At 43.6% G+C, this 27,150-nt stretch overlaps 1 protein-coding gene across 1 annotated transcript in view; it reads left to right on the top strand.

Annotated features, from left to right (window-relative positions):
* Window positions 1-374: 374 nt before the first annotated feature.
* Window positions 375-27,150, top strand: part of DTWD2 (DTW motif tRNA-uridine aminocarboxypropyltransferase 2) — a 93,850-nt gene continuing 67,074 nt past the window's right edge. Inside the window, exons 1-3 of the mRNA XM_086480052.1 lie at window positions 375-590; window positions 657-720; window positions 1,101-1,197. Of these exons, the coding sequence (XP_086336178.1) occupies window positions 375-590; window positions 657-720; window positions 1,101-1,197 (377 nt within the window). The remainder of the gene's footprint in view (window positions 591-656; window positions 721-1,100; window positions 1,198-27,150) is intronic.

Genomic DNA, 27,150 nt, shown 5'->3' with positions numbered 1-27,150 from the left:
ACATTTCCATTTACTGCATAACAGTCACTGTATAATACATATTGCATTTATTATCCTGTCTGACTTAATGATCAGAGTGTAACTTGCATCTAAATCCTTGTCTATATCTACAGTTTCTTTTTATTTCTTAAGAGCAGGTACTACTGAGTTTGGAAAGGAGTCCGAGTTTATCCGTCACTTTACCGCCCTCCTACCAGCACAGCTGGTGCTGCAGCCTCTCTTCCTAGAGTCGTGTGAACTCGCATGTAAAGGATACCTACAGACACGGGAAGGCCCAAACGTCTGCTCCGAAGCACTTCAAATAAACTATCAATTAAAATGCTCAGCTATGTATTTAACGACAAGCAGTTAATTTGTTTTACAAAACAGGACCGATGCCCACCTCCAGCACAGCCGTCCCTAGCACCAGAAGGCTGCTCCCGACACGCGCCCAGGCCGAGCAGAGGCCGGCAGCTCCACGCCCGCGGCTGGCCTTCCTCCACCGCGCCGTTCGCGGGGCAGCCGACACTCGCAGAGGCCCCGAGCCAGCCTCCGGCCGGGCCCGCCGCCCCGTCCCACCCCACCCCGGCACCGCTCGGACGGGCCGGGAGGCATAGGCCAAGCTGCAGTTCGCGCCCAGGGAGACTCCGCGGCTGGCAGCGCCTGTTCCCGGACAGAGGCGGTGCGGCGGGCAAGGCCGAGGTCTGTCGGCAGGCGCTAAGCCCGGCCCCGCCGCGGTGACAGGCGGGCTGCTAAGGCCGCTCTCGCCGCCTGCAGGCGCCGAGGCCCTTCTGGGTGCGGGCACGGCAGCTCGGCGCTCCCGGGGCCGCCGGCCCAGCCGCACCGGGCCCTCCCGCCGGCTGCCGGCCAGGGATGCCCGAGACCGGAGCGGTGGCCCCTGGCGCGACTCGCGCCAATGGCGCCCCCTGCCGGCCGCGCCGCGAGAAAGGCTCCCGCGCCCCGACGGGACCGGCCCCCGCGGAGGGGCGGGGGGCGCCTCACGTGAGCGGGGACCGTGGCCTTTCCCGCCCGCCGGCGCCCCCTGGCGGCGGCCAGCGCTTCCCGCCGCGACGACATGGAGCGGGGCAGTACGGCGCCCGGGAGCGGGACGGCCCCGGCCCCGGCCCCGGCCCAGGGCGAGGAGGGCGAGGGCTGCGCGGGCCTGTGGGAGCTGCCGGTGGAACGCTGCGAGAGGCGGCCGGAGTGCGGGCGCTGCAGGTGACGCAAGGGGTAGTGCCGCGGAGGAGCCCCGGGGCCGGTAGGCCCGGCTGGCTCTCGCCCCGCCCCGGTCTTCGGGAGGCTGCGCTGCGGCCCCGGGGCGGTGCGTCAGGGTGGTGATGGCGGCGGCGGGCGGGCGGCGCGGCGTTCGGGGCGGGCGGGGTTGGGTTCTTCAGCCACGGGCCAGAGGGGGCCGGTTTCGCGGCCGCCCTCGGGGCGCACAGAGGCGGCGGGTGGCGTTGTGCTGGCGTCTCACGTGTCTCCGTGCGGGGCGGGCCGTGCCTTGGCGGCGGCGGCGGCGCGTAGGCAGGTGCCTGGTCGCGGCGTGTGTCCGTGCGCAGGCAGCGGAGCCGGCGACAGACGAGAGTTGGGCCCCGCGTCGGCCGTTTGAGGGAACCGCTTTTCCTGCGGCGGGGCGGGGAAACCGCTTCAGCGGCCCTTGGCGGTGAAGGTGGTGGAGAGCAGGCAGGTGGGAGGGCCTGGGGGGACTTGGAGAGACTGGCAACGAGCTGATGTGAAGGGTGTGTTTTTTTTTTTTTTTTTTTTTTTTTTTTTTTTTTAAGAAGTCTTTCTTTCTCACCAGGTGTGTACATTTGGCTGTACTGGGTTAGACCCCAAGCCTCGCTTTGTTGTTCCCCCGTGGCCTCAGAGTTTTGCATAATTATACACCTGTCTAATACATATTCATTATTATTTCCTTCAATGATTATTTTTTCTTCCTTGTTTCTGATGCAAATTGATGCACAGACTCTGTCTTCTTCTGTTATTGTCCTTTTTGAGTAGGTGGTGTAATTTAGGCAGGTGGTCAATGAGTCGGTGGTTGTGATATCCCCTTGCCAGAATTACCTTTTGCCTACTTCTTCTCTAATCTTGTCAGTCCCAAGCAGTTCTTCGTAGTTTGCTGTCCAAACCACAGTCCATGACCCTTTCTCAGAGCCATGTTGTCTAATAGCTGGTTCCTCAATCTAGTCTCAAATCATGTCTAGTTACTGTTTCACCAAAATTGGATCAAGACAATACAAAAGACTCTTAGCAGCTTCCCGGTTGCTTCAATCACATTTTATATTTCATTAATAGCAATGATAACAGCTTTGGAAGCACAGCCTTCCTCTGTGACACCTGGACAAGGTGGAAAATGTTCCCTGGAGTCTGTGGGAGGGTAAGGTGGGAAGGGGAGGGTGCACTGTCTCCTAGTGCTGTGCATTAAAGTATATGAGAGCTTGGTATGCCTGGTTAGTCTTTGGTGCTCTGTCAGAAGAAAACAAGAAACTAACTGTATCTAACAGCTGTACAGCTACCTCTGAAATGCCCTCAAGTGCTGAGGAATGGAGGCATTAATATAACTTGGTGCAAACTCAGGTCTCTTTTTAAAGCAGGCAGTGACTTCCTGATTTTACAGAAACATCTTGTAACCTGACCACATGTCCATGTACAGATAGATGTCCTTTTAATGGAGTGAGTTGGCGGTATGTCACAGAACCACAGAATGGTAGGGGTTGGAAGGGACTTCTGGAGATCATTGGTCCAACTCCCCCACTGTCCTGGGTTACAGTGTAAAATGTGCCAAAAGAAAAAAAATATATATTCTATTACCATCTTCAGGAGCTGTTGAGACCAGGTGGGGCGGTGCTCCCTGCCTCCCCCCTCTGGACTATCTCCTGTTACTGGGCACAACAATGCCTTATCGCCTGACCCATCGGTAACTCGCTCCTGGGCTATCTCCTGTTAATGGCCCATCAAGGAACTGCCTCACGACTCCCCATCCCATTGTGAGATGCTCCGCCCGGGGGGGGGGGGGGGAAGGAGCCAAGCAGTCCATGCCAAATAAAAACGGAGATTTTGAACACCCTAGCAGCCTTTCTTCCACTGGATTCCCAGAGGAGTTTTTCCCCCCACTGGAGTTCCAGAGGACGAGAGCTACCTGCCGACCACTGGACCTTCGGAGGAAGACCAGACTCTTTTACCTGATTGCTGCTTCCACAGAACTACACCCATCGCTTCAGGAGGACTGCAGCCAGCATCTTGTCGGACTGCTACTGCCACCCTAACAGGGTGTCAGGTTGTATTCCTGACTCTGTCAGTGTAAACCAGTGGGTTGTTTGTTTTTCCCTGCCTTGTGTTATATATATATATATATATATTAGTAAAGAACTGTTATTCCTATTCCCCATATCTTTGCCTGAAGGCCCGTTAATTTCAAAATTATAATAGTTTGGAGGGAAGGGGGTTGCACTCTCCATTTCAAGGGAGGCTCCTGCCTTCCTCCACAGACACCTGTCTTTTCAAACCAAGACACCCACCAAAGCAGGTTCACCTAGAGCAGGTCACACAGGAACGTGTCCAGGCGGATTTTGAGTATCTCCAGAGAAGGAGAATCCACAACCTCCCTGGGCAGCCTGTTCCAGGGCTCTGCCACCCTCAGAGTGAAGTTTTTCCTCATGTTCAGGTGGAACTTCCTGTGCTCCAGTTTGTCCCTGTTGACCCTTGTCCTTCGCTGAGTACCATGAAAACAGTCTGGTCCCATGTCAGTTGTTACCAAACTGAAAAGTTTGTGCAAAACTGCCAAAGAAAACAATTTTCAGTACCTACATTGATTGCATGTTTCTGTTGATTGGTAAAACAAGTAGAAAGGCCTGTAATTTTACTAACAGTGTGGTTTCTTTAAAGCATCAGAGTTCAAGAGCTTATTTTTGGTGAGGTTCCTGTAAATAAATCATAATAAAAAAATACATATCGTGCAAGTCATAACATTTGTAAATGTTAACTGTTAAAAAATAAAGTCATAGGCAATGTTTGATGCCCAAAGAGAAAAACTGAGCAGATGGATGGCATTTTCCTTTTGCTGCTTTCTTTTTCTCCAGTGAGTTTTAGCTCAGGGGACTTTTATTTAGTATATCCCAGTAGATATTTTTTTTTCTTCTGTGAATTTCTCCAACTCCTTCTTGAACCCAGATAAAGTTCTTGTACCTGCAACATCTGGCTGGCAAGGAGACACCTCAGGCCTACAAACCCCATGCGGGAAGAATTTTTTAACTTATTTTTGCATGACTTTTACCTTCCTCTTTTGCCTTTCAAGGTGTGAGCGAGGCAGGGATTTATGCCTTGGGTGATGTGTTTCTGCTTATTGTTCTAAAGACTGTTCCTCATGCTCTGACTGCTTAGTTTCCTAGTAACCTTTGGTAAGCTTTGTTAAAAGTTTTTTGGAAAGACAAAGTTGGTTTCTGACAGCTACAACACCCTCACGGCCGTGTTTGTTGAATCTTTCAGAGATCTTAAATAGTTTTGAAAAGCAGGATTTTCTTTTGCGAAAGCCATGCCAATTGTTCCTGTGTATATCACGTATTTTGTAAGTGTTCACTAACCATATTTTTAATTACAGTTACTGCTTACATTAACAGTTTAATTTGTTGCAGATTTTTATTTTTTGAAATAGTTTCAGGTTTGCTGTTTCTAGTCCTGAGGTGCCAAGGAACTGCTGAATGAGAGTTGACCCACTATCATTTGTTATTCAGCTATTTAACCTCGAGTTCTTTTAAAATGCCTATAGGGTGCTGGTGATTATTGTGGTTTGGTTTGTTGGTGTGTTTCATAACCTCTGCTCTAGTTCCTTCAATTTTGGACAGTTTCTCTGATGAGTCACCTACAAAAATGTTTTCCAGAATAGGCATCTCCCTGTTTTCCTGCACAGTAAAACCTGATGGAATATTTACTCAGCTCATCATCACCATGTAGTATTAAAACACCAACTTCCTAAAGAGCTGTAAATGAATCGCATTTGCTGTGAAGAGCATGGGTACAGTGATGACAGACACTGAAAGAAACGTAGGAGCAGAGACACCAAGGAGGGTAAGAAAAAGCTGCTTGCTTTTTAAGAAACAAGGAAAGTGGCCGTTTTTTAAAAAACTGAAGTTTTAATGGAGATTACGATGCAAGACTGAATTGTGTACTCAGCTCTGTTTTTGCAGTGTATCTACTCCATCCTCTTCCTCAGGAATATAACTAAATTATGCTTGTTGTTGAACGCAGTGTTCTGCGGCACAAGTTGGAGTAAAAGTGAGTAAGTCAGTGCCTTCGGTTATGTCGTGGGAAGGAATATTATGAAACTTGATTATCGCCCTGAACATTATCATGATGGTGGTGGTTGGGGGCAGGTATCTTTAACTGAACCCCTCGATTTTTTGAACTATAGAATAGATTTTTGCTGTAAAGCACTTCAACGAATGTGATTTAAGGGTATTTGGGATCAACGTTTATAGTGGTGATTGTCTGAATTCAGTACAAAAGTACAGAGGAATGAGTTCTCTTTAGCATCATCTGCCGATTCTTCATGGGGGTCGACTTAAGGTTTTGGCTTTTTTTTTAGTATTACAAGACGGCTGATTGTCAGCTTTCTAACAAGTACTCAATCAGTCAAGATGTAAACCAGAAATATAGAAGCAAGGCTCCCGTCTGAGAGCACAGGCTGCAGCTCCGTCTGGGGGGTCGGCACCATCTGCTCCAGCAGTGGCCGGTGCCTCCACCCAGGCGAAGCTGCTGAAGGGAGAAGCTGTGGTGTGGAGCTCAGGCTGCAGGGAGTGCCTCGGCCTTTCTCCTGGGGAGAAGGGGGACAGGCAGCAGAACCTGCCCGCAAAAGGAGGCGGTGAGCAGGCTGCCTGGCATCAGGGAGGCTGAGAAGGAGGCAGGGAGCTGGCTCCAAGTGCAATCTGCAGTGGACTCACAGACCACCATCAGACAGCCAAAAGCTCTCCCACCGGCACACATAGAAGGGGGCGATGGGGGAACAGAGGCAATAATGCAGGAGGTTGCAAAGCCAAGGACTCAGAGGAGGAAGAGACTTCCCCCAAAGCCTGAGGTACCCCTGCAGAACTGCTTCACCTCCCTGCAATCTGAAGAGGAAAGACCCATCCCATCAGGAGGGACGCTGGAGCTGAGCAAGCCAGCCTGACCTGCTCCCCGAATAACAACCAGCACAACTAAGAAAAGGTGATGCGTGATAGCAGTAGGTGACTCTCTTCTGAGAGGGACAGATGCACCCATCTGCCGACCTGCCACAGAGGTGTGCTGCTTACCGGGGGCTCCTATCAGGGATGTCACTGAGAGGCTACCAAGCGTTGTACAGCTCACGGACTGTTACCGGTGCTGCTGTTTCATGTGGGCCCCAGTGATACAGCCGGGAGCCATCTGAGGAGTAGCAAGAAGGATTGCAGAGCCCTGGGAGCAATGGTAAAATACTCCAAGGCGCGGGTGGTTTTTTCATCAATCCTCCTGGTCAAAGGGAAAGGGTTTGAAAGGGCCAGTTGAATCTGGCAGGTCAGCAGCTGGTTACAGGACTTGTGACACAGCCAGGGTTTTGGCTGCTTAGACCATGACAGTCGCATTGAGAAACCTGGACTGTTGGGGACTGATGGGGTCCATATGTCAGAGAAGGGCAAGAGCATCTTTGGTCATGGGCTCGCCAAGCTGGTGAAGAGGGCTTTAAACTAAAATCATGGGCGGATGGGAGCCTCAATCCATCCCATTCCTACCAGTCTGATGCCAGTGCCAGCAACAGATGCCTGGAGAGGCATCTGAGGTCAACAGGAGAGCACCTGAAGAGCAGCACAAAGGAATTCCAGCCCATACGTCAGCTTCATTGGGGATCCAACTGAAATACCTCTATGCAAACGTATGTAGCATGGGAAATGAACAAGAGGAGTTAGAGACCTGTGCATGCCTGCAGGAGTATGATCTTGCTGACATCACAGAGATGTGGTAGGTTGTCTCCGATGACTGGAGTGTTGGAATGGAAGGAGACAAGCTCTGTAGGAAGGACAGGAAGGGGCAACGAGGAGGGGCTGTCACCCTCTATGTCAATGACCAGCTGCAGTACTGGAGCTCTGCCTGGGGATGGATGAGGAGCCGACCAAGACCTTATGGGTCAGGATTAAAGGGAACACAGGGACGGGTGACATTATAGTGGGGGTCTGCTAGAGACTGCCCGACCAGGAACACCGAGCAGATGAGGCCCTCTATAGACAGACAGAAGCAGCCTCACCTTCACAAGCCCTGGTCCTCATGGGGCACTGCAACTATCCCGATATCTGTTGGAGGGGCAGCAGAGCAGGGCACAAGCAATCCAGGAGATTCCTGGAATGCTTTTATGATAACTTCCTACTCAAAGTGGTGGAGCAGGCAACAAGGAGAGGTGCTATGCTGGACCTTGTTTTCTCACCAGCAAGGAGGGGCAGGTGGAGCATGTGAAGCTCAAGGGCAGCCTTGGCTGCAGTGACCATGAGATGGTGGAGTTCAAGATCCTTAGTTCAGCGAGGAGAGCGCATAGCAAACTCAATGCCCTGGACATCAGGAGAGCAGACTTTGGCCTCTTCAGGGAACTGCTTGGCAGAGTACCGTGGGGTACAGCCCTGGAGGGAAGAGGGGCCCAAGAAAGATGGTCAGTATTCAAGGGTCACCTCCTCCAAGCTCAGGAGTGATGCATCTCAGTGATGCGGAAGTCAGACAAAAACGCCAGGAGGCAACAAGTTGCTTCTGGACAAACTCAAACTCAAACAAAAAAAAGGAGGCCTACAGAGAGTGGAAACAAGGACAGGTAGCCTGGGAGAAATACAGAGAAATTGTCCGAGCAGCCAGGGATCAGGTGAGGAGAGCCAAAGCCCTGATAGAATTAAACCTGTCCAGGGACATCAAGGGCAACGGGAAAAGCCTCTATAGGTACATCAGTGAAGGACGTACTAGGAAGGCTAGGAACACTAGGGATAACATGGACCCTCTCTGAAAGGAAATGGGAGACCTGGCTACCTGGGATATGGAGAAGGATGAGGTACTCGGCAACTTTTTTGCCTCAGTTTTCACCAGCAAGTGCTCCAGCCACACCGCCCAAGTCAAAGAAGGCAAAGGCAGGGACTGGCAGAATGAAGAACCACCCACTGTAGGAGACAATTGGGTTGGAGACCATCTAAGGAATCTGAAGGTGCACAAGTCCATGGGACCTGATGAGATGCATCCACAGATCCTGAGGGAACTGGCAGATGAAGTGGCTAAGCCACTGTCCATCTTATTTGAGAAGTTGTGGCAGTCTGGTGAAGTTCCTGCTGACTGGAAAAGGGGAAACATAACCCCCATATTTAAAAAGGGAAAAAAGGAAGACCCGGGGAATTTCAGGCCAGTCAGTCTCACTTTTGTGTCTGGCAACGTCATGGAGTGCATCCTCCTGGAAACTCTGCAAGGGCACATGGGAAATAAGGAGGTGATTGGTGACAGCCAACGTGGCTTCACTAAGGGCAAATAGTGCCTGACAAATTTGGTGGCCTTCTATGATAGGGTTACAGCGATGGTGGATAAGGCAAGAGCAACCGACATCACCTACCTGGACTTCTGCAAAGCATTTGACTGTCCCACATGACATCCCTGTCTCTAAACTGGAGAGACATGGGTTTGATGGATGGACCACTTGGTGGATCAGGAGTTGGCTGTCTGGTCGCACCTAAAGAGTCGCAGTCAACAGCTCAATGTCCGAGTGGGACCAGTGACGAGTGGCGTTCCTCAATGGTTGGTATTGGGACCGGTGCTGTTTAACATCTTGTTGGCAACATGGACAGTGGGATTGAGTGCACCTTCAGCAAGTTTGCCGTTGACACAAGGCTGTCTGGTGCGATGGACACAGTGGAGGGAAGGGAGGCCATCCAGAGTGCCCCGGACAGGCTGGAGAGGTGCAAAACCTCATGAAGTTCAACAAGGCCAGGTGCAAGGTCCTGCAGCTGGGTCAGGGCAATCCCCAGCACAGATACAGGCTGGGCGATGACTGGATTGAGAGCAGCCCTGTGGAAAAGCAACCTGGGGGTGCTGGTGGATCAAAAACAGTATGAGCCAGCCATGTGTGCTCACAGCCCAGAAAGCCAATGGCATCCTGGGCTGCATCAAAAGAAGCGTGGCCAGAAGGTTGAGGGAGGTGACTCTTCCCCTCTACTCTGCTCTGGGGTGACCCCACTTGCAGTACTGCATCCAGCTCTGGGGCTCCCAGCATAAGAAAGACATGGACCTGCTTCAGCGGGTCCAGAGGAGGATCGCAAAGATGATCAGGGGTCTGGAGCACCTCTCCTATGAGGACAGGCTGAGAGAGTTGGGGTTGTTCAGCCTCTAGAAGAGAAGGCTCCGGGGAGACCTTATGCTGGCCTTCCAGTACGTGAAGGGGGCCTACAAGAAAGGTGAGGAGGGACTCTTTATCAGGGAGCATAGGGTTAATGGTTTCAAACTGAGAGAGGGGAGTTTTAGATTAGATATTAGGGTGAAATTCTTTCCTGTGAGGGTGATGAGACACTGGAACAGGTTGCCTAAGGAATTTGTGGATGCTGCATCCCTGATATGATTCAAGGCCAGGTTGGATGGGGCTTTGAGCAACCTGGTTTAGTGGGAGGTGTCCCTGCCCATGTCAGGGGGGTTGGAACTAGGTGGTCTTTAAGATCATTTCCAGCCCAAACCATTCTATGATTGATAGTGACATGTGATGGCATAGTGTTGCTTCGTATTTTGAGGAAAAATATAATGTTCTTAGGTAAGTGTCCCATATTTGCTAATAATCCTGTTAAGGCTGAGTCTGAAGAAGCAAGGTGGTCTTTCTTCAACACAATAAATATGTGCAGTTGCTTTCTAGCAGAGTGGTATCGTATTTCAGTGTAACTGTGAATTTTAAAGTTTAATTACCTATCAGAGAAAGTGAAATAAGCATGCATTAATCCTTTTAGCAATGCCTGCTGCAAGAAGATAGCTTTGTAGCCTTTGATGTCTTTGATAGTCTTAAAAATCATCTCTAGGCATTTGTTTTCACTGGTCTTGAGTTTATTGCAATTTTTCCTTCTCTGAAGTATCGATTCCTTATAACTGCTTAAATACACTTCCTTATAGCACTTAAATACACTTCTTACGTAACTGAAACTCTGTATTTCCCCATGGTTCATGACTTGTAAGGGGTGATTTACTATTCTGTAGGATATTTTTAAAAAAAGTTTCATGCATTTCCTATTACGTTTGCCTTGAAAAAAGGATGAAAAAGCACACATGGTTAGGTGACAGGCATCATGAGTGAATTTTATTATTTCAGGTTCTTAAGTGCTGTATGAAAGGCAATTTTTAAACAATGCCATTAGCACTTTTAATGACTCCTAAATCGGAGTGATGTGTTTTGCCAAAGTTACTAATTTTTAGTATAGATAAATGCATGAAGTGGGTTTACAAGTTTATTTGAGAATCTAATGTCAAAATTACATGGATAAGTAAAGTGATTGCAGAGTTTAGAAGGAGCTAAATTTGTGCATTATCAGGAGACAGAAAGGGAAAAGGTGAGCAGGTGAAACAAGATTGAGAGCCATTCACATGCATGTTAAATTTGGCAGCAACTAAAAGCCAGGTTGTGACAGTACTTATTTTCCTTCACCAAAAGAGGTGGGTTCACTTGTGTGACTGGAAGGACCCTTGTAGGATTTCAGGAGGGGGTTGCGGTATCTTGTCAGTTGGTATTACTGTGTGTTATGTGTCACGCTACTGTGAAGGAGAGCAAGTAAAGTCTAGTCTGCAAGGATCCTGTTATTTGTGGTTGGTGCAGCAGTGGTAACATGGTACTAGTAATACAGCTTCTTCTCCAAATGGTGGTGAAAAGGAGCAGTATTTCCATCTGATACTTTAGGGTAATTTTTTTCCACTTTAGGAAGTGTGGATCAGTCACACCTCTGGATGGCAACACAGCCATGTACCCACCGCTTCTCCCAATGTATCATCCGTAAACTTACTGAGGGTGCACTCTGTCTGAGCATCCAGGTTTCTAATGAAGACGTTAAACATTATTGGCCCTAGTATCAATGCCTGGAGTACTCTAGTAGTGACTTGCCTCCAGCTGGGCTTTGTCCCACTGGTCACAACCCTCTGCACCTGGCTGTTCAACCAGTTCTTACACCTCCTCACTATTGGCTTGTGTAAGAGGTACTTTATCAGGAGGATGTTATGGGAGGCTGAGACACTGTTGGAAGCCTTAACTGAACTTGAGGTATCCACTGCTCTCCCCTCATCCAGCAAGCTAGTCACCTCACTGTAGAAGGTCGTCAGGTTGGTCAAGTATGATTTCCGCTTTGTAGATCCATCTGACTACTCACAATCCCCTTCTTGTCCTTCATGTGCTTTGAAATAGTTTCTATGACAATTTTGTCCACTACCTTCCCAGGGACTGATGCGAGGTTGACTGACCTGTAGTTTCCTCCATCTTCTTACCCTTCTTGCAGACAGGAGTGACATTTGCTTTCTCTCAATCTTCAGCAACCTCTCCCACTATCCAGAGATAATCGAAATTGGCCTCACAAAGCCAGCTCCTTAGAGGAGATCAGTGCCTCCTCCTCCTTGCTGGTCTTGAGGAAGTTGTAGACTGTGATGAGAGCACCCCTCAGCCTTCTCTTCTCCAAGCTGACCAAACCAATTGGCTGTTGTGCTGAGTGAGATTTCTGTTGGACAGGCTTTTACCAGCTTTCTGCCTGCTGTGGCTGGGGTTATCAGACTGGAGGTAGAAAGTGAAACTGTGGAAGCTTGACTTGGATAAATTTAAACTGCCATGAAAGAGCACTGAGATAACTTAATACTACTGAATCAAAATTATCCCTATTCAGAATAAATTAAAATTAATTATATATATTTTTATTGTGAGATGCAGAAGATAGTAACATAACCACTGATGATTTTATATTAATACTGCCATACCTATCCATTTGACCAAAAACTGGCAGAAGGAAGTAGTGCCTTCAATAGAGGAGTTGGTCTTGGAAAAGTTATGGGATAGTAATAAGACAACGGCAGATTAGAGATCTTCTGGAAGGGCACAAGTAGCTGGTAGTAAAATTGAATTCTGACATGAGACAAGAACCTCTAGAAATGGTAATCTTTTGTAAACATGAGACTGACTTTCCAGTTCTTAGTCGCAGTCAAAGGCTGCATTGTGAATATGCTACATACTGTAATTTACATGCTGACGAGGTGCATCCCAGCGTCCTGAGGGAACTGGCTGATCTAGTTGCCAAGCTCCTCTCCATGATGTTTGAAAAGTGATGGCAGGCAGGTGAAGTCCCTGGAAACTGGAAAAAGGAGAACTGTTGATGAGTTAAAAATTTTAGTGACTTGAATGTTACTTCTTTTGCTGGGCTAAATTTCAAAGGCTTTTATTCATTTCTTATTACATTGTGATCAAATTAATGAGTAGTGACCTTTTTAGGCCACTTATTTTGTGCTCGGCTGACTTGGTTAGCATCCATTTTGATATGCTGGTATTAAAATAAAAAAGAAATAAAAACCCAGGGTGTATCAGGCTGTCCTTTTCACTATGGGCAGCGATAGGCTAGTAGGAGCACAACCATGGACAAGAACTGCAGCAGAGAATAATCTTGTTAATTAAAGCAGCTCCAGTACCTTTGATCTGCTTCTTTTCTCTAATTACATCAAGTGCAACTTTGCCTTGGGGCTGTTAGTGTATTGTAAGAGAAGCCAAAGATGTTTCAACATTGATCAAGCATTCCCGATTTAATCATAAGGAATACTGAACTGGTGGAACCGCTGGTTCCTTTACAAGAATTGCTGTTGATTTTTATGAACACAACACAAAACAAAAACCTAAAAACCCCACGTATTTTCATGCTGTGATGTTTACAAAGGTAGGTGAGAGCTGGAGACTGTTATCTGTATACCCAAATAAGAGCTGGTTTAAGCACAGCCAATTCTGTGATTTTTCTTATGGTTTCTGAGGTTGGCATAGGTGAATTTCACCTGGAGTGTGGTCCTATGAAACACAACAGTATTTCGTTTTGAGGAAAGCCAGCCCTGATATATCCCATACATTTTATAATGTAAAAGTACTGTAGAGCTTGTCTGAACATCGTGTGACTGATGTGGTCTTACTTCACTCAAATTCTTCTTCACTTGCCTCATCTTTTCTTTTTTTTTCTTCTTGTTTTCCTCTCAGCCTAATTGAGTTTCAATTTTACAAAACCAAGCTTTCCTGTCACTTCAAATGCACCACTCAAAGCTCCCTCTGTTCTTGAATTGGTATGCTCAGAATGTCTTAATTTTTTTTTCCTCACTTCCCCGAAAATAAATTATCAGGGTGGTCTGACTTCTTCCACTTTTAGTTTTTTGGCTGCCTTTCATTTATGAATGTATTTTTTTCCTTTGTCTTCCACAACTTGTGGAAGGTGGTTGTTGGGATCTTCTCTCCTCCTTTTAGTGGCTGTGTTTAATTCCACCGTCTGATCTTCCATCTAGATTTGTCCCTTGCAATGTGTATCACTTTTTAATTTTTTAGGTCAAATACTGTCTTCTAAGCACAGGATTCAGTTTTATCTTGACTCTTGTATAGCTTTATTAGGATTGTACTTTTGTTCCACAAGCTCTGCTGAAATTGTTTTTTGTCAAAGTCAGTAATGCTTTCTGCTTTGAACAAATAATCCAACTTCAGACTCCTGGATATGTGAGCCTCGTAGTTACTGGAAGCATAGCTCTCATTTGGCTTCTAAGACATAGTCCTCAGCTATTATTTTTCTCCATCTTTCTGCACATCATTTCTGGGTAACATCAATGATGCCTGTCGTTTCTGGTAAGAGTTTCTTTTTAAATTCTTGTCCTCAGTTTCTAAAGCTATTAAACATCTATGTCAATATTGAAGACCTCTGAACTGTCTGTTACAGGTGTTTTTTGTTTAATCTCAGGGTTGTCTTCTCATGAATGTCCAGCTGTATCAGCTTAGTCATGTAAAAGAGAATGTGTCCTTGCTCTACTTAATTGGTGTCTTGCTGGGCATCGTGTAAACAAAACAGACAAAATGGGTCCTGGAGGCCTTATCCTATGGCTCTTCTGGCACAACAGTAGTAGACAGTAGATGATTTATGTTGCAAAGCTAACTGGAATTTTTCTTACCTAATGAGTAGCCAGATACTTATTGTGGCTGATCTTTATTTCTTTCTGCATGTTTTTGTAATTTTTTGGTAATTGTTTCTGTATAAACAATTGATAATACAATTTTCTGAGTTTGTTAATTTTGTGGGTATTTTTCCCTTTCCTTTTTTTTAAGCGGTCAATCAACTGTTAGGCAAAAGGCTGGAGAATTTAAATAAAGTTGAGCGTGCATGCACCTTAGGTTTTGGAAGGAGCACCTTAAAAGGCACACTTTTTGTATGAATTGACAATATCTGCTTAAGAACTTTACAATGCTTGTTATAAAATATTTTCATTTTCTTATGGTGTCATAGAATAGATGTGCTTCCCAATACTTCCATTTAGTACCAGCACTTCAACGTTTCTGTTTATTTTAAAAGTCCAGCTTAATGAAATAGAAAATAGGTGAATTGTGCACTGGGAGAGAATAAATGGAGCAAATTGGAATGAATGTGAAATGTTCAGGAATTAGGTGTTTTGATGCTCGCATCAGATAGAGAAAAGAAAATGCTTCTTACTTTATAAAAAGCACCTGCAATTTGTGGGTTTATCAGGAAGCCAAACAGTCTGAAGAAATCCACTGCTAGAAATGTTAATCAGAGATAAGGTCTGACTGTTACAAAGGGACAGTGACTAACTGTGGCTAGCTTTGTTAACACTGGATTATATTCTTAACTGATAGAAAATGGTGCATCAAGAAAGTGGTATTTTTATAAAAAAGGATGCTCAAAAATGGTAATTTGGGGGTTCTTATGATTTGTTACTTGTATGGGACAGTGGTAGTAGCCCACTTCGGTTTTATAATGTATGGAACTTGTTTTTCTTAATAGTTCTGTGTTCAATTGGGAATAATCCTTTTAAATTTTTCCTCAGTGTCTGTTAGGATTTGATTTAGAAACTTGGTAATTTCTCTGTCTGTGTTGAAGTTTTCATCAAATGGAGTTTTGAGCCTGTAAAATCATTAGGGTTTAAATGTATTTTACTATTTTTAATAGAAGGACTTATTAATTGTAGCCTCTAATAGGGACTTTCTTCGTTAAAATACCAAAGAGATGAGCAATTAAATCCAGATGTGCTGTTTCTCTTGGAGATCTACATCTAATTCTCCATGAACATCTAAGTTCTTTTAAAAACCCTGATGTATAAAAACCCAGGCAGCTAATGCAGTGCATTTTAGAATGTGTCATCTCCAAGCAGATTAAAAAAAGGCCTTATCGAGCACAACAAACTTTCTTGTAGGTGTAGCCCTTCATGCCTTATGAAACCGAAGCAGAGAATCTGACTGATACAAGTTTTAGACTCAAGTAGTTTCAAAGGGCTCTAGACACCTGTATGTCTTAGAGCTTCACTCTCTAAAAGTACTTTGGTAATGTCTGACATTTATAACAGTACAGTGGATATAATCTGTCAAACAACTGTTAAGTTAGTTGTCTTTTAATACCATTCTGTTACAACCCACTGCTTTTGTTTTGCATTCTGTTAATGTTTGCAAATACAGATTATGTAGCAGTTTGGAGAGGGGTCAGGGGAAGAATTTAATAAGGGCAATATCAGAGGACTAAGAAGTCATGTACCACAAAACCAAATGGGGGTAGGGTACAGAAGGAAGAACAGCATGCCCACTTTTGCCAGGCTGGTTCGTGGGTTTAATAATATCTAACCATGGTGACAGTTTTTGAAATAGTGGTGGTTACGTTTGTCTGAGTGGATAAGAGTACTAGGGAGGCATTTGACAATTTTCTACAATATCCTGGTAGTTAAGCTGAGAAGATACGGGCTAGATTAATGGGGCTACAAAATGAACAAAGAGGTGGCTGGACTGTTAAGCTCAAGTGATCAACAGTTCAAAGTCTGTGAGACAACTGCTTAGGAAAGGTTTCCGTGGGGGTTTATGCTATATGCAAAGTTGGTGAACATGTTCCTAGTGACCAGGTTGGTCACGTGGAAGGCGTGCATAACAAGCCTGCAGGTGGCACCAGTGTGGAGTGAGCAGTTATCGTACTGCAGGAGGATGGAGCTGCCATTCAGAGAAACGTTGACAAACTCTTGCCATTAGGAACCTCACAAAATTCAGCAAATTCAGAGCTCTGTGCCCAGGGCTGGATGTGCCCTGGCAGCACTGCAAGCCTGTGTACTGGCCGGCAAGGGAACCGCTCTGCAGCTGAGAACTGGGGCACTGAGGTGAGCAGCAAGCTGAGCGGGGCCAGCAGCATGCCCTGGTGGCAGAAGAGGTACTGAGTATCCTGGCCGTTTCAATGAGAGTGAGGCTGTGTTTCAACTTAAGAAAAAACAAATTACTCTTTGTGAGAGTGGTTAAATGCTAGAGCTGGTAGCCTGGTGAGACTCTGGAGTCTCCATCCTTGGAAGTGCTCAGATCAGGTTGCTCAAGGCCTTTGAAATTATTCCTGCTGAGTGGGAAGCTGGCCTAGATGACGTTCAGAGGCTCCTTCCAATCTGAATTATTTTGAGAGTCTGTTTATAGCTTTGTACTGTTGTGCTCTCTGTCTGAGTTAACACCAGTGGCCTCTCAGACCAGGCAATGATAGTTTTCTCAGCACAGAATCTTACTGGTGTGGTCCATCTCATTCCTGTCAGTCTCTTAATGAGGTACTCAGGTGCAGTCTAACCTTGTTTTTGTTAAGTTTTATGAGCATGCTTGCCAAATACACTACATAGTTATAAAATGTGTTTCCAAGTTACACAACAAAGGATCATCTATGCAACAGACTTAACCTTCTGTTTCAAAAGGAAGTATTATTGCAAGGTACTTTTCCTAAGAAATGCTGCCTGCAAAGCACCTTGAGTGGTAATTAGGTACAAATCAATATGGTTATGGGGTTTGATGTACCGACTGCTATATTCAGCATTTAAAAGCATTTGTGCTTAATTGGATGTCTACTTTAGAAGCAGCGTCTTACAGTATCCCCAAAAAGCTTTACAATAACTTAGTGAACTTGGTATCTGATTAAATAAATAAAGTATTCTGTATTCAGTAAAAATCAACATGTCTTAATGAACTATAATGCCTGCTTACAGGTGTACTATTTTAAAATACGTTATTTATTTGCATTACACCAGGAAACTGATTGACTGCTTTTTAATAAGATGGATGCTAGATCCAGATCACAGTGAAAGTGTGTTCAACAGAAGTGCCTGCTATTCAGAAAAAATATGCTAGAGGGTAGCATAGCATTTATTGTACTCCTAGCTAAGAGGTATGAGGAGCTCTTCTGAGCAGAACATAGCACACTGCCTGTTTTTCGTGTGGTGTTATATCGTTGAGTTATACTGAGGTTGTCTGAATGTATAAACACAACTCCATTCTTCTACCATCTATGGCAGAAGAAGTGAATAGTACACTAGAATATTTTAATTGAATATTCTATTTAATATTTAACCATTTTCCTAACATTATTCATCATATGAAGCTTTGTTAACTGTATTTTTTGCTTACATTCAGTTGAAGATATACTGCAGGGAATGGTATATTTTAATTTTAACAGGAGTATGTACTCTTTAAAGAAGTTTTGTCTGACAGAAGGCATCTACTTTTATGTTAATGATAAATACAGATTAGAATGGGCTTTCTATTGTATATTCATCTGTTTTACCAAAACAAAGTTTAGCAATACCTTAATTTCATTGCTTTTTTCTTTTTTCTGGTTATTTGTAAGAGGAATAAAGCTTAACTTCATAGCTCCAAGTGACAGGATGTGGCATTGTTGCATGGATTGAGAAAAAAACTTAGCTCTTCTTTTAACTTCTGAGGGATGTGTGGGTGCTGAGCAAGCTTTCATTAAAAATCAATGACAGGATTCACTTCTAACTTCATTTCATGCACAATTGAGCGTTTAATATAACTTCTCTTTCTCATCTGCTTGCTTCAAACTAGGATTCAGACTTGTTTTGCTATTAGCAAATAAAGTATACATGCCAATAGACTCTGTCTTTAAAATACTGTATTAAATAAGGTAAAGTTGCATAGGTAGACCTAAATTTCAAATATTAAAAGACCTGTTGCTTATGTGAAGATAGAAAATTCAGTTTTGTTGATACTTGGTCTGTGTTTTTGGAACAAGAGAATGGTGTGGGTGTAACTTAAATGAACTTCAAATCAAAACGGAAAAACTTCATAAGCTGTGACATGGGAAGTTAGTGTTAGAAGTTTCTATTCTTACATGGACTCTTGCAAGTTTACTCTCAATGGCAAGTTGTAATTACCCTTTTTTGTAATAAAGAAGCCAACAATAACAAAACAACAATGCATGAAGTTTTTAGGTAATTTGACTTCAGATTTGTAGACCTGCTTTACACAGCTTCAGTTGCTATTTGAACCACTGAATGCAGCTGATAGGTACTGTTGCATAGATCCAGCTAGCAGTGTCTTAATCCATCAGCTTCTCAAGCTGCCTTTCCTCTGGCTCACGGCAGCATTCACTATGGCCCTTTATTCTACATGGGGTGTAAAAGAGCCTGTGTTCCCTCACGCCGAGGTACCAGACTGAGGAGGAGAGAGGGAGAAGTGCTGGTTAGCCACAATTTCTGAGTCCTCCGCAGGGAGGCTCTTTGGGCAGGCATGCAGGGGGCTGGCAAGCCTACCGGATGCCATGCTAAAGGGAGGACCCTACCTGTTAGTACTGGCAGGTTGGAAGAGGTCATCTGCAGTACAGCAGTCCAAGTTCCATGTGTAATATATTTTTTGGTCCTCTTCTGGATTGTAATGAAATCTTGGTGTGAGCAGAGAATCAGTGTTGAGTTCTGTGTCTGGTGACTTTCATTGCTTTGGAAGAACCCTATTGTTCTGCTGATAACAGGCTGAGTAGGAGGCAGAAGCAAACCTCCCTTAGGCTATGCTAATGCTGCTCTAATTATCAGTTACATATGTTCTTGTGTGTGGAGATACAGATGTTAGCAATGCACTGGACTGATTTGTCTTGTAAATCTGTACAAAAATGTAATAAAATCTGTGAGTAATTTTGTATGTATACAATTAAGACTTCCATAATTGTTTGTCACTAGCATAAAGAGAAGGTGAAATACTGCTAAAAATACTACTTGCTGGTGAATGTATTAATGCTTGCTAAAGTGCCATTCCACAATACTAAAAAAAAATTAATATTGAGTGAGATTTTTTAATTTTGCTTGCTGAAAGCTTGCTGAAATCGGAGCGGCTGAGGAGCAGGTGCAGCAGTGGGGGGGTGCAGGCACAGTGCAGCTTGGCATTGGTGGTGAACGGCTGGGTGCTGCCTGGTGAGGGCACCCACTGCATGGCAGCAGCAGCCTGGGTGGGGTTTCAGCTTAGTGGCTCTTGCTAGGGAAGCCACACAGCGGATGCTGTCTGTGTTATGACCATTTTTGCTTCTCTGGACTGTTTTATGGCTTAGTGGTCACTGCCCTGTTCCAGTCCACGCCTTTAAGATAGTTTTCAGCTTTTTATTTTCAGTTCTTGTAAAAAAAAATAACATAATGGAAATATTTTGGGCCGGGTTAGGACAGAACTTCCTAATACACGATGTTGTTGCAGGTAAATAGGCAACAACTCTAATTCAAGTCAAGGAATTGCTCACACCTTGTCTCTTTTTTCATGTGTAAGCCTTTAGAAAGGCTGGAGTTCATAAACCCCTGCCTACACAAAGTTCAGAGTCTGCCCCTTCAGTTGAAATCAATGGAGAGACAAAAATTAAGGAAGGCTTAGAAATGAAAACTTCAAGAGAGTCTCTTTTACAGTCTTTATATTTACAAGCATTTTGTATTCTTATGTTGGAAATGGTTTGATGCAGTTTTTTCAGATGTAGGCATTTCTTAACCATCTTGTAAACAAGCTGTATGTCAACTTAAATAAACCATAGGTGGACTGAACTTTATCACATAAAGCAAACGGCACAGTTTCTCATTTTGTAATTATTATTTCGAAGTCTGAAATAGTTGGGGAAACACAGCTCTTCTGTTTGTAGTAAACCTTCAGACAAATGCACTTCTATATTGTTGTAAAAAAAAAATAATTATCCAATGTTATCCGCAGACCTGATTTAACTTAAGAAGCATAAATTTAAGAATTTCATATACTCTTTAAAAATATACTTCTGTTTTTTACTTTATGCTGTTAACTTGAGCGTTCTTTGCATATATACAAATTAGGGAAAGAATCAAGATGCTGATTCTGTATTGTTGGAATTTTCTTTTTCTTTTTTGGATCAGTGGGTTCCTTTGTTCCCTGGGAAATTCTGAGCTTCTCCACAAGACATTTTTGGTTACAGAATTTTTCTGGGTTGTCTTTTCTTGTGACAACCTCTAAACTTCTGAGACATACTGGGAATTATAAAGCTGGCAATGTAAAACTTCAGTTTAACTTCTTAATCTTAATGTCTCAGTGACTTGCTTTAAATGCCATTACGGCTTCACCTTGTTCAACAAATTTGAAGCTCTGCTGTCTGACATCAAGCTTGTCAGGGTGCCAGCTATTTTGCCAGACTGTAGAGCCAAGATGCATGAAAATGTCAACAATCTCAGGCTCATTAGTTTTTGGCTTTCCTGGCCTTTCTGTAATGACTTGATGCTGCATAAGCTAAATGCTGGGGTTTTTTTTATCTACTTCTATTAGTTACAGTGGAAACCACAGCCAACTTTAATGTAAACAGTTGAAATAGTTGAAACAGTGTTCTCCTGTTGATTTGTTAATTTCAGTTATTTGCAAAGAAAGCTAGCTGCCAAGGTCTGCTTCTGTATAATAAGTTAGGAAAATGTACAGGGTGGGTATTTTGTTCTTTTCTTCTTCGTATCTTTTCTCTTTTATAGTATCGGAAGATATTCGTTGGTTTTAATATGTTCACATTAGCCTCGTAAAGCTGCCATGAATGTTCCAGCTAAAAAATCCCCAAACTTGTGTGTCCTCTATTTATGATTTAATTGGTCAGGCACAAAAGTTATTTGCCTTGGGAAATGATCACATGAGAACACTGCATAACTTAGAGCCTTTTAATAAAGGTGGCATGGACCTTGTTCACATTTCTGAAATATAATGATTTTTGTACATATACCTTCAGCATGAAAATATGTAAAATTCAGACAGATGCTGTACCAATGAATCTGCTGTATGATCTGTTACCTTCTGTTGTAATGTCAAACTCTGAAGGAAGTGTCCAAATTAATTTAAAATACTTCTAGTGTAACTGCCTGTCATTGTAGTGTTACAAACGTCTCTGTAAAAGCCACTTCATCCTTAAGTGGTAATTCTCTAGATACAACTATCTCTTCAATACATAATAATAATAATTATCAATAATAAAAATATGTTGTACTATTTACTTAGTGTTCAAAACCACTGTCAGAAATATGATAAGGCAAAACAGAAGAGCAGTTTGGAATGAAACATAAACTACCAAATACTTGAAAGGGCAGGTATTTTCTGTACTAATTTTACATAATTTTTGCAAATAGACATTTTTTGGAGAGAAATATATATATGTGTGTGTGTGTGTGTGTGTTTACTTTTTTGCCTAATTTTTTCAAGAAACTCGCTAGGTGATGTAGTTTTCCATAAGACAGGAATGTTGTCCTTAATGAGCACTCCAAGCTTGTTATGAAGTAACTGGCCACTTCCACCCCTTACTTCTGGAGGGTTACCTTTTTTGTCCAATTTTAATCTTTTAATTCTAGGAAGAACGACGTCTTGTAGTCTTTGTAAGTAAGGCTTTTCAAATATTTTGCTAGAGTTGTTCAAATCCAGACAGGTTTGGCTTTGACTGAAAATCATTACGAACTGCTAGCTGTTAGGTGCCGAAAGAGAGACGAGTTGGTGATGTAAATCCCATTTACAGTGGCCAAGTGTCAACAACAGAAAACTCTGAGCTCAAAATCAGCACTAACGCAACAGCTTCTTTAAGACTTGCATTGAGGATAGTTTTGGTTTTGCTTTTTGAGATACGTTTTGTCACTTTTTTCAGTAAGCTCAGGACATAGTTCCTGAAATGCATGGTGTTGCTCTGAAAGTGAATGTTGAAATGGGACCATATATAGTCTGTGCTCTTGTTCTGGACACTTACTTTGCTGAACTTTATTTTCTTCTATTAAGCGTAGGAGATGGATATGGTGAATTGCATTTTTTTTTTTTTTTTGAGATCTGTGGCTCAACAACTTGTTTGTATTATTGTTCAGTAACAGTAAAACACGTGCTCATGCTTAGCGTGCTGAAGGCTGAAAGACCTGAGAGCTGCTTGTGCATGGCCTTAGGGCTGTATTCTTTTAAATAGGGATTTGTGCTGGTTAACCATGCTCCGAACAAATGGGTCAGACCCGAGGTTCATGTGGTGGAGAGCTGAACAGTGGTGAACAACAGGTACCCGGGGAGCAGCATAAATACAGGGCACCTGTAGAGCGGTATTTCGTGGCTGATAGGAATAGTGGTTCTGGGATTTTCTAAACTAAAAAGCATATCTTGATGCTTTATTACATCTTGATGATGGATACCTTTTTTTCCTGCTGTGAATTTTTTATTGCTATGATCATGTGATAAGATGTACAACATAGCTATTCCTGAAACAGATGCAAATAGGTGTTTGTTTTTGAACTTACTCTCTGCTGGTATCGCTTGATGCCTCTGTCAATTAACTGCCTTATTGTTTTCTTGGGTTTTCTGAAGTCTGCTGCTCTGGGCAAAGGCCCAGGATCGTTTCAAATTTGCAAGACAGCAGTAGTTTTCAGGTAGACAGATAAATCTTGATTGAATATGATGGAAAACATAATCAGGGTTTTGGTCAGGAGGGTTGTAGACTGTATTGCTGAGACTGGGGCAATGGGTGTATTTTCTCACCATAGCATGTAGGAAGAGAACTGCTCAGAGCTGGTGCCAAGGGAATCTGAATGCTAGGAAGCAGTGCTGTGGTCTTTTAGCTGCTCACTGGTAATGCATGCCTTGTTGAGAGGCAGGGTGGTGGCTCTGTCTCCTTGTCCTCCTTTCTGAACCTCTTTCTGTACCTCTCCTCTGATGTATGTACCTCTTCGCTGATGTAACTCTGACCCCATCCCATTGCCTTCTCCCATTGCTACATCTCCTGCCCCCGATAGTTCCAGTGGTGGAATACTGTGTTGGTTCAAAGGCAGTTTTTGTCTAAAAATATTGTATTGCTTTTTGGGTGCCTCTGTTGTGTATTGTGCCTTTTTATACTCTGACCAAGCTTGCTGTGTTGGTAGTGTCTTGTGGCAAGAAGAACAGATGCTATGTGTCAGCTGTACAACTATCAGAAAAGTCCTTTAGAAACTAACATGTCAAATAAAATAGTAACCTGTATTTAATTGGTCACTTTTATGGTCCTATTGGTTTAGAAATTCATGGTGCTGCCTTGAATCTCTTCTGGCACAAAATGCTCAACTTCATCTGGTATATTTTAATGAATTTAAAATGTAGTGCTGCATCAGCTTTTCCTGGAACTAGATGGAAAAGTTTTGAAACTTGTAACAGAATACATTGTAGGTTCTAATTGAACCAGTCTGATAATGCCCTAAATGTGTGTTTCTAGGAGGATGCTTCTCTGTTTCTGCCTGGCACTCTGGAGCAATGAAAGGAGGAAGCTGATATTTGTGAACATGATGCAGAGTCCTGACATTCAAACTCAGTGCCTCTAGCTTGTTAGCACAGTTCACATTCCCTATACATTGGAAAATGATCTTCCACAAAATGTAAAGGCACGAATGACTTCATAGCTCTCTTGTGGTATAGTGGTAGAACTTTTGTATGAATTAGAGCAAGTATTCCAGATTTATGATCAGCTGAGTTAATTTATTCCTCTGTCAGATTGCTTGAAGTTGCTGCCCCTAATTGTGTTCAAAAAGGTACAAAATCCTTTGTGCAGGATAACTGTAAAATTTCTTTAAATAGTTACTTCTTTACACCTGAAGGCCATTTGTGTGCAAAATAGTTGATGCGTGTTGGCAAGTAACATGGAAATAAGTTTTTCCTGTTGTGTGTGATCTTTTCTTTGGATAGAATATCTTTTCTGTGCCTGTTTTTACAGAGGAGGTTAGCAGAATCATTAGTCGCATGCTCTTTAAATGCTTCTGAAGCTGATGAAGAGGTTGAAGAGCTGGGGCTGCGAAAGAGTATCTGTGTGATTTGCCCAGGAATGCAGGCTGACTAAACAGTAGATATCATCATCAGTTTTGGAAGTTATGTTTTATTCATTAACATATATGTATAATTAATCACCCTTTAAGCTTTAAATTTGAAATTCAGAAGGCACAGAATAATTTTTATTATGATTTGTATTAGATGCTTCTTTATTTAAAGGTATTGTTTTACTCAGGAAACTGGGATATGTTCCATTAAATTCACTGGCTGAACCATTTTAAAACAAAACCAAACAACGAAACAAACCAAAACCATAAACCTGTTTTATTTAAATTCTTGTGGGAAGAAAAACCTCAGCAATATGCCTCTTTTAATATTTTTTTTTTTTTTCTTTTTCCTTAGTTCTTGCCAGGAAGCTGGTGCTATATAGGTTACCAAGTGGAAAAGGAAGTGCTTTGATTGTTCTCTATACTCTTTCCACTTCTGTTTCTGATACTGTGTTTTTAATTTATGTGGCTGTTTGTAAGAATTTAATTTTAAACTTTTGTGCCTAGTGACCAGGAAGTTCCAAAGTCTTTTGAAAGAAACTGGTGGAAAGGATTAGAAGCTGAGCACGATGGAGTCAGAATAATCTTCTATGTCTGATTTTTCTGACCAGACACCATTAAACTAGGGCTTGGAAATTTTGCTTGAGTAAAGAATGTTCAAAGGAAGTCTAGAAGAAACCTAAACAGTTCTTATGGCTCCTTGAGTTTCTCTGCATTTCATGAGAGCTGTAGCACTGCTCAGAAAGATGTCTTTCCAAAACTTAGTTTAAAGAGAAATCAAAGAGCTTGTAGGCATGTAATTAGAAAACTGAGTCTAAAAAGGGATGAACTTCTAGTGCATTTTACTTCTGATAATTTTTTTATTTCTTGATCTTGAGTCAGTCTTCTGTAGGTTAGTTGATTTGAATGATTGTGAGGATAGAGGTAGCCATCTTAAAAGTACAGTAGTGCAAGCAGGACAGTTAAAACAAGAAAATATGATGACAATGAATTTCACAATTAAATCTGAAGTATGGTAGAGATGATATTTTGTTATTTCTGTGTGCCAGGGTAACAGAGCTTGAGGCTGAAGGACTACTAGCACTGCAATGGTGAGAAATATTTGCATGGTAATGTTACACAGCCATCTTATAGTGCCTTAAAATCGCCCAGCCACATTACCTACAAACTGCCTGCTACTGAGAAAATAAGGGCAGCTCATAATAATTGAAGCAGGGTAATGATTGAATTGGCTCATCCTGTTCAATTTTAAAACAAAAGAAGAGGGAGGACTCCAAGTAATTCCTTCATTTATTATTTCAGAGTTATAGTTCACAGTTTCCCTCTTACTCAGTAGTTTAAAAGCATGTGAGCTTCAGTTAACAAAGCAGATCCATTATTTCACTTCTGTTTAGCACAAGAGATAGAGCTTTTCATTTAATAGGGATGGCTTCTTATCTGCCGTGAAAGTTGTGGCAATTGCATCAGGTCACATACTATGTAGCCATAGGGCAAGGGAAAGCAGAAACATCATATACTCAGCAAGTTCTTTTTAAAATGGCAGTAAGTCCTGTCAGTTACAGAAAACTACCCCAAAGTAGCTTGTAACGGGTCTGCGTGGCAAGGTTTTGGTAGCAGGGAGGGTTACAGGGGTGGCTTCTGTGTGAAGTTGCTAGAAGTTTCCCTATGTCAGATATAGCCAACGCCAGCCGGCTTTAAGACAGGACCCGCTGCTGACCAAGGCCGAGCCAATCAGCTACGGTGTTTTTTGCCTCTGTGAAAACGTATTTAAGAGAGTGAAAAAGTTGTTGTGCAGCAGTAATTGCAGCGAGTGAGAGGAGTGAGAATATGTGAGAGAAACATCCTGTGGACACCAAGGTCAGTGAAGAAGGAGGGGGAGGAGATGCTCCAGGCGCCGGAGCAGCGATTCCCCTGTGGCCTATGGTGAAGACCATGGTGAAGCAGGCTGTCCCCCTGCAGCCCATGGGCGGTGGAGCAGATGACTGCCTACACCCCATGGAGGGCCCCCATGCTGGAGTATCTGGATACCTGAAGGAAGCTGTGACCCCGTGGGAAGCCTGCACTGGAGCGGGCTCCTGGCAGGACCTGTGGCCCATGGAGAGAGAGAAGCCCACGCTGGAGCAGGTTTGCTGCCAGACACCCCATGAGGGGGCTCACGCTGGAGCAGTCGGTTCCTGAAGGACTGCACCCCGTGAAGGAGACCCACGTTGGAGCAGTTCATGAAGAACTGAACCCGTGGGAAGACTCACGCTGGAGAAGTCATGGAGGACTTTCTCCTGTGAGGGGGATCCCACATTGGAGCAGGGGAAATGTGTGAGGAGTCCTCCCCCTGAGGAGGAAGAATCGGCAGAAAACAACAGTGTGATGAACTGACCCCAACCCCCATTCTCTGTTTTCCCCCCTGTGCCTCTGGGGGGGAGGAGGGAGGAAAATTGGGATCAAAGTTATGCCCAGGAAAGGAGGGAGGGGTGGGGGGAAGGTGTTTTAAGATTTGGTTTTATTTCTCATTACTCCTCTCTGAGTTAATTGGTAATAAATTACATTTCCCTTCAGTTGAGTCTGTCTTGCCCATGATGGTGAATGCTGAGTGATCTCCCTGTCTTTATCTCAACCCCACAAACCTGTTGTTATTTTTTTTTTTTCCTCTCCTCTCTCCTGTCCAGTTAAGGAGGGGGAGTGATAGAGTGGCTTTGGTGGGCACCTGGCATTTTGGCCAGGGTCAACCCACCACATAGCTGTAAGATTTTGCCCAGAGAAATATGGAAGTGCATACTGACAAATTTTAGATGCAAAATACAAAAAGTGAAAAATTACAGCTAGGTAATTTCAAGCCACTGCCATTGGCATTCTATACATTAATTTTAAATTGCACGGAATGACTGAGAATAG

Source organism: Leptosomus discolor, chromosome Z, assembly GCF_034619465.1.
Source record: "Leptosomus discolor isolate bLepDis1 chromosome Z, bLepDis1.hap2, whole genome shotgun sequence".
Taxonomy (NCBI): Eukaryota; Metazoa; Chordata; class Aves; order Leptosomiformes; family Leptosomidae; genus Leptosomus; species Leptosomus discolor.
This window is presented reverse-complemented; position numbering and strand designations above follow the sequence as displayed.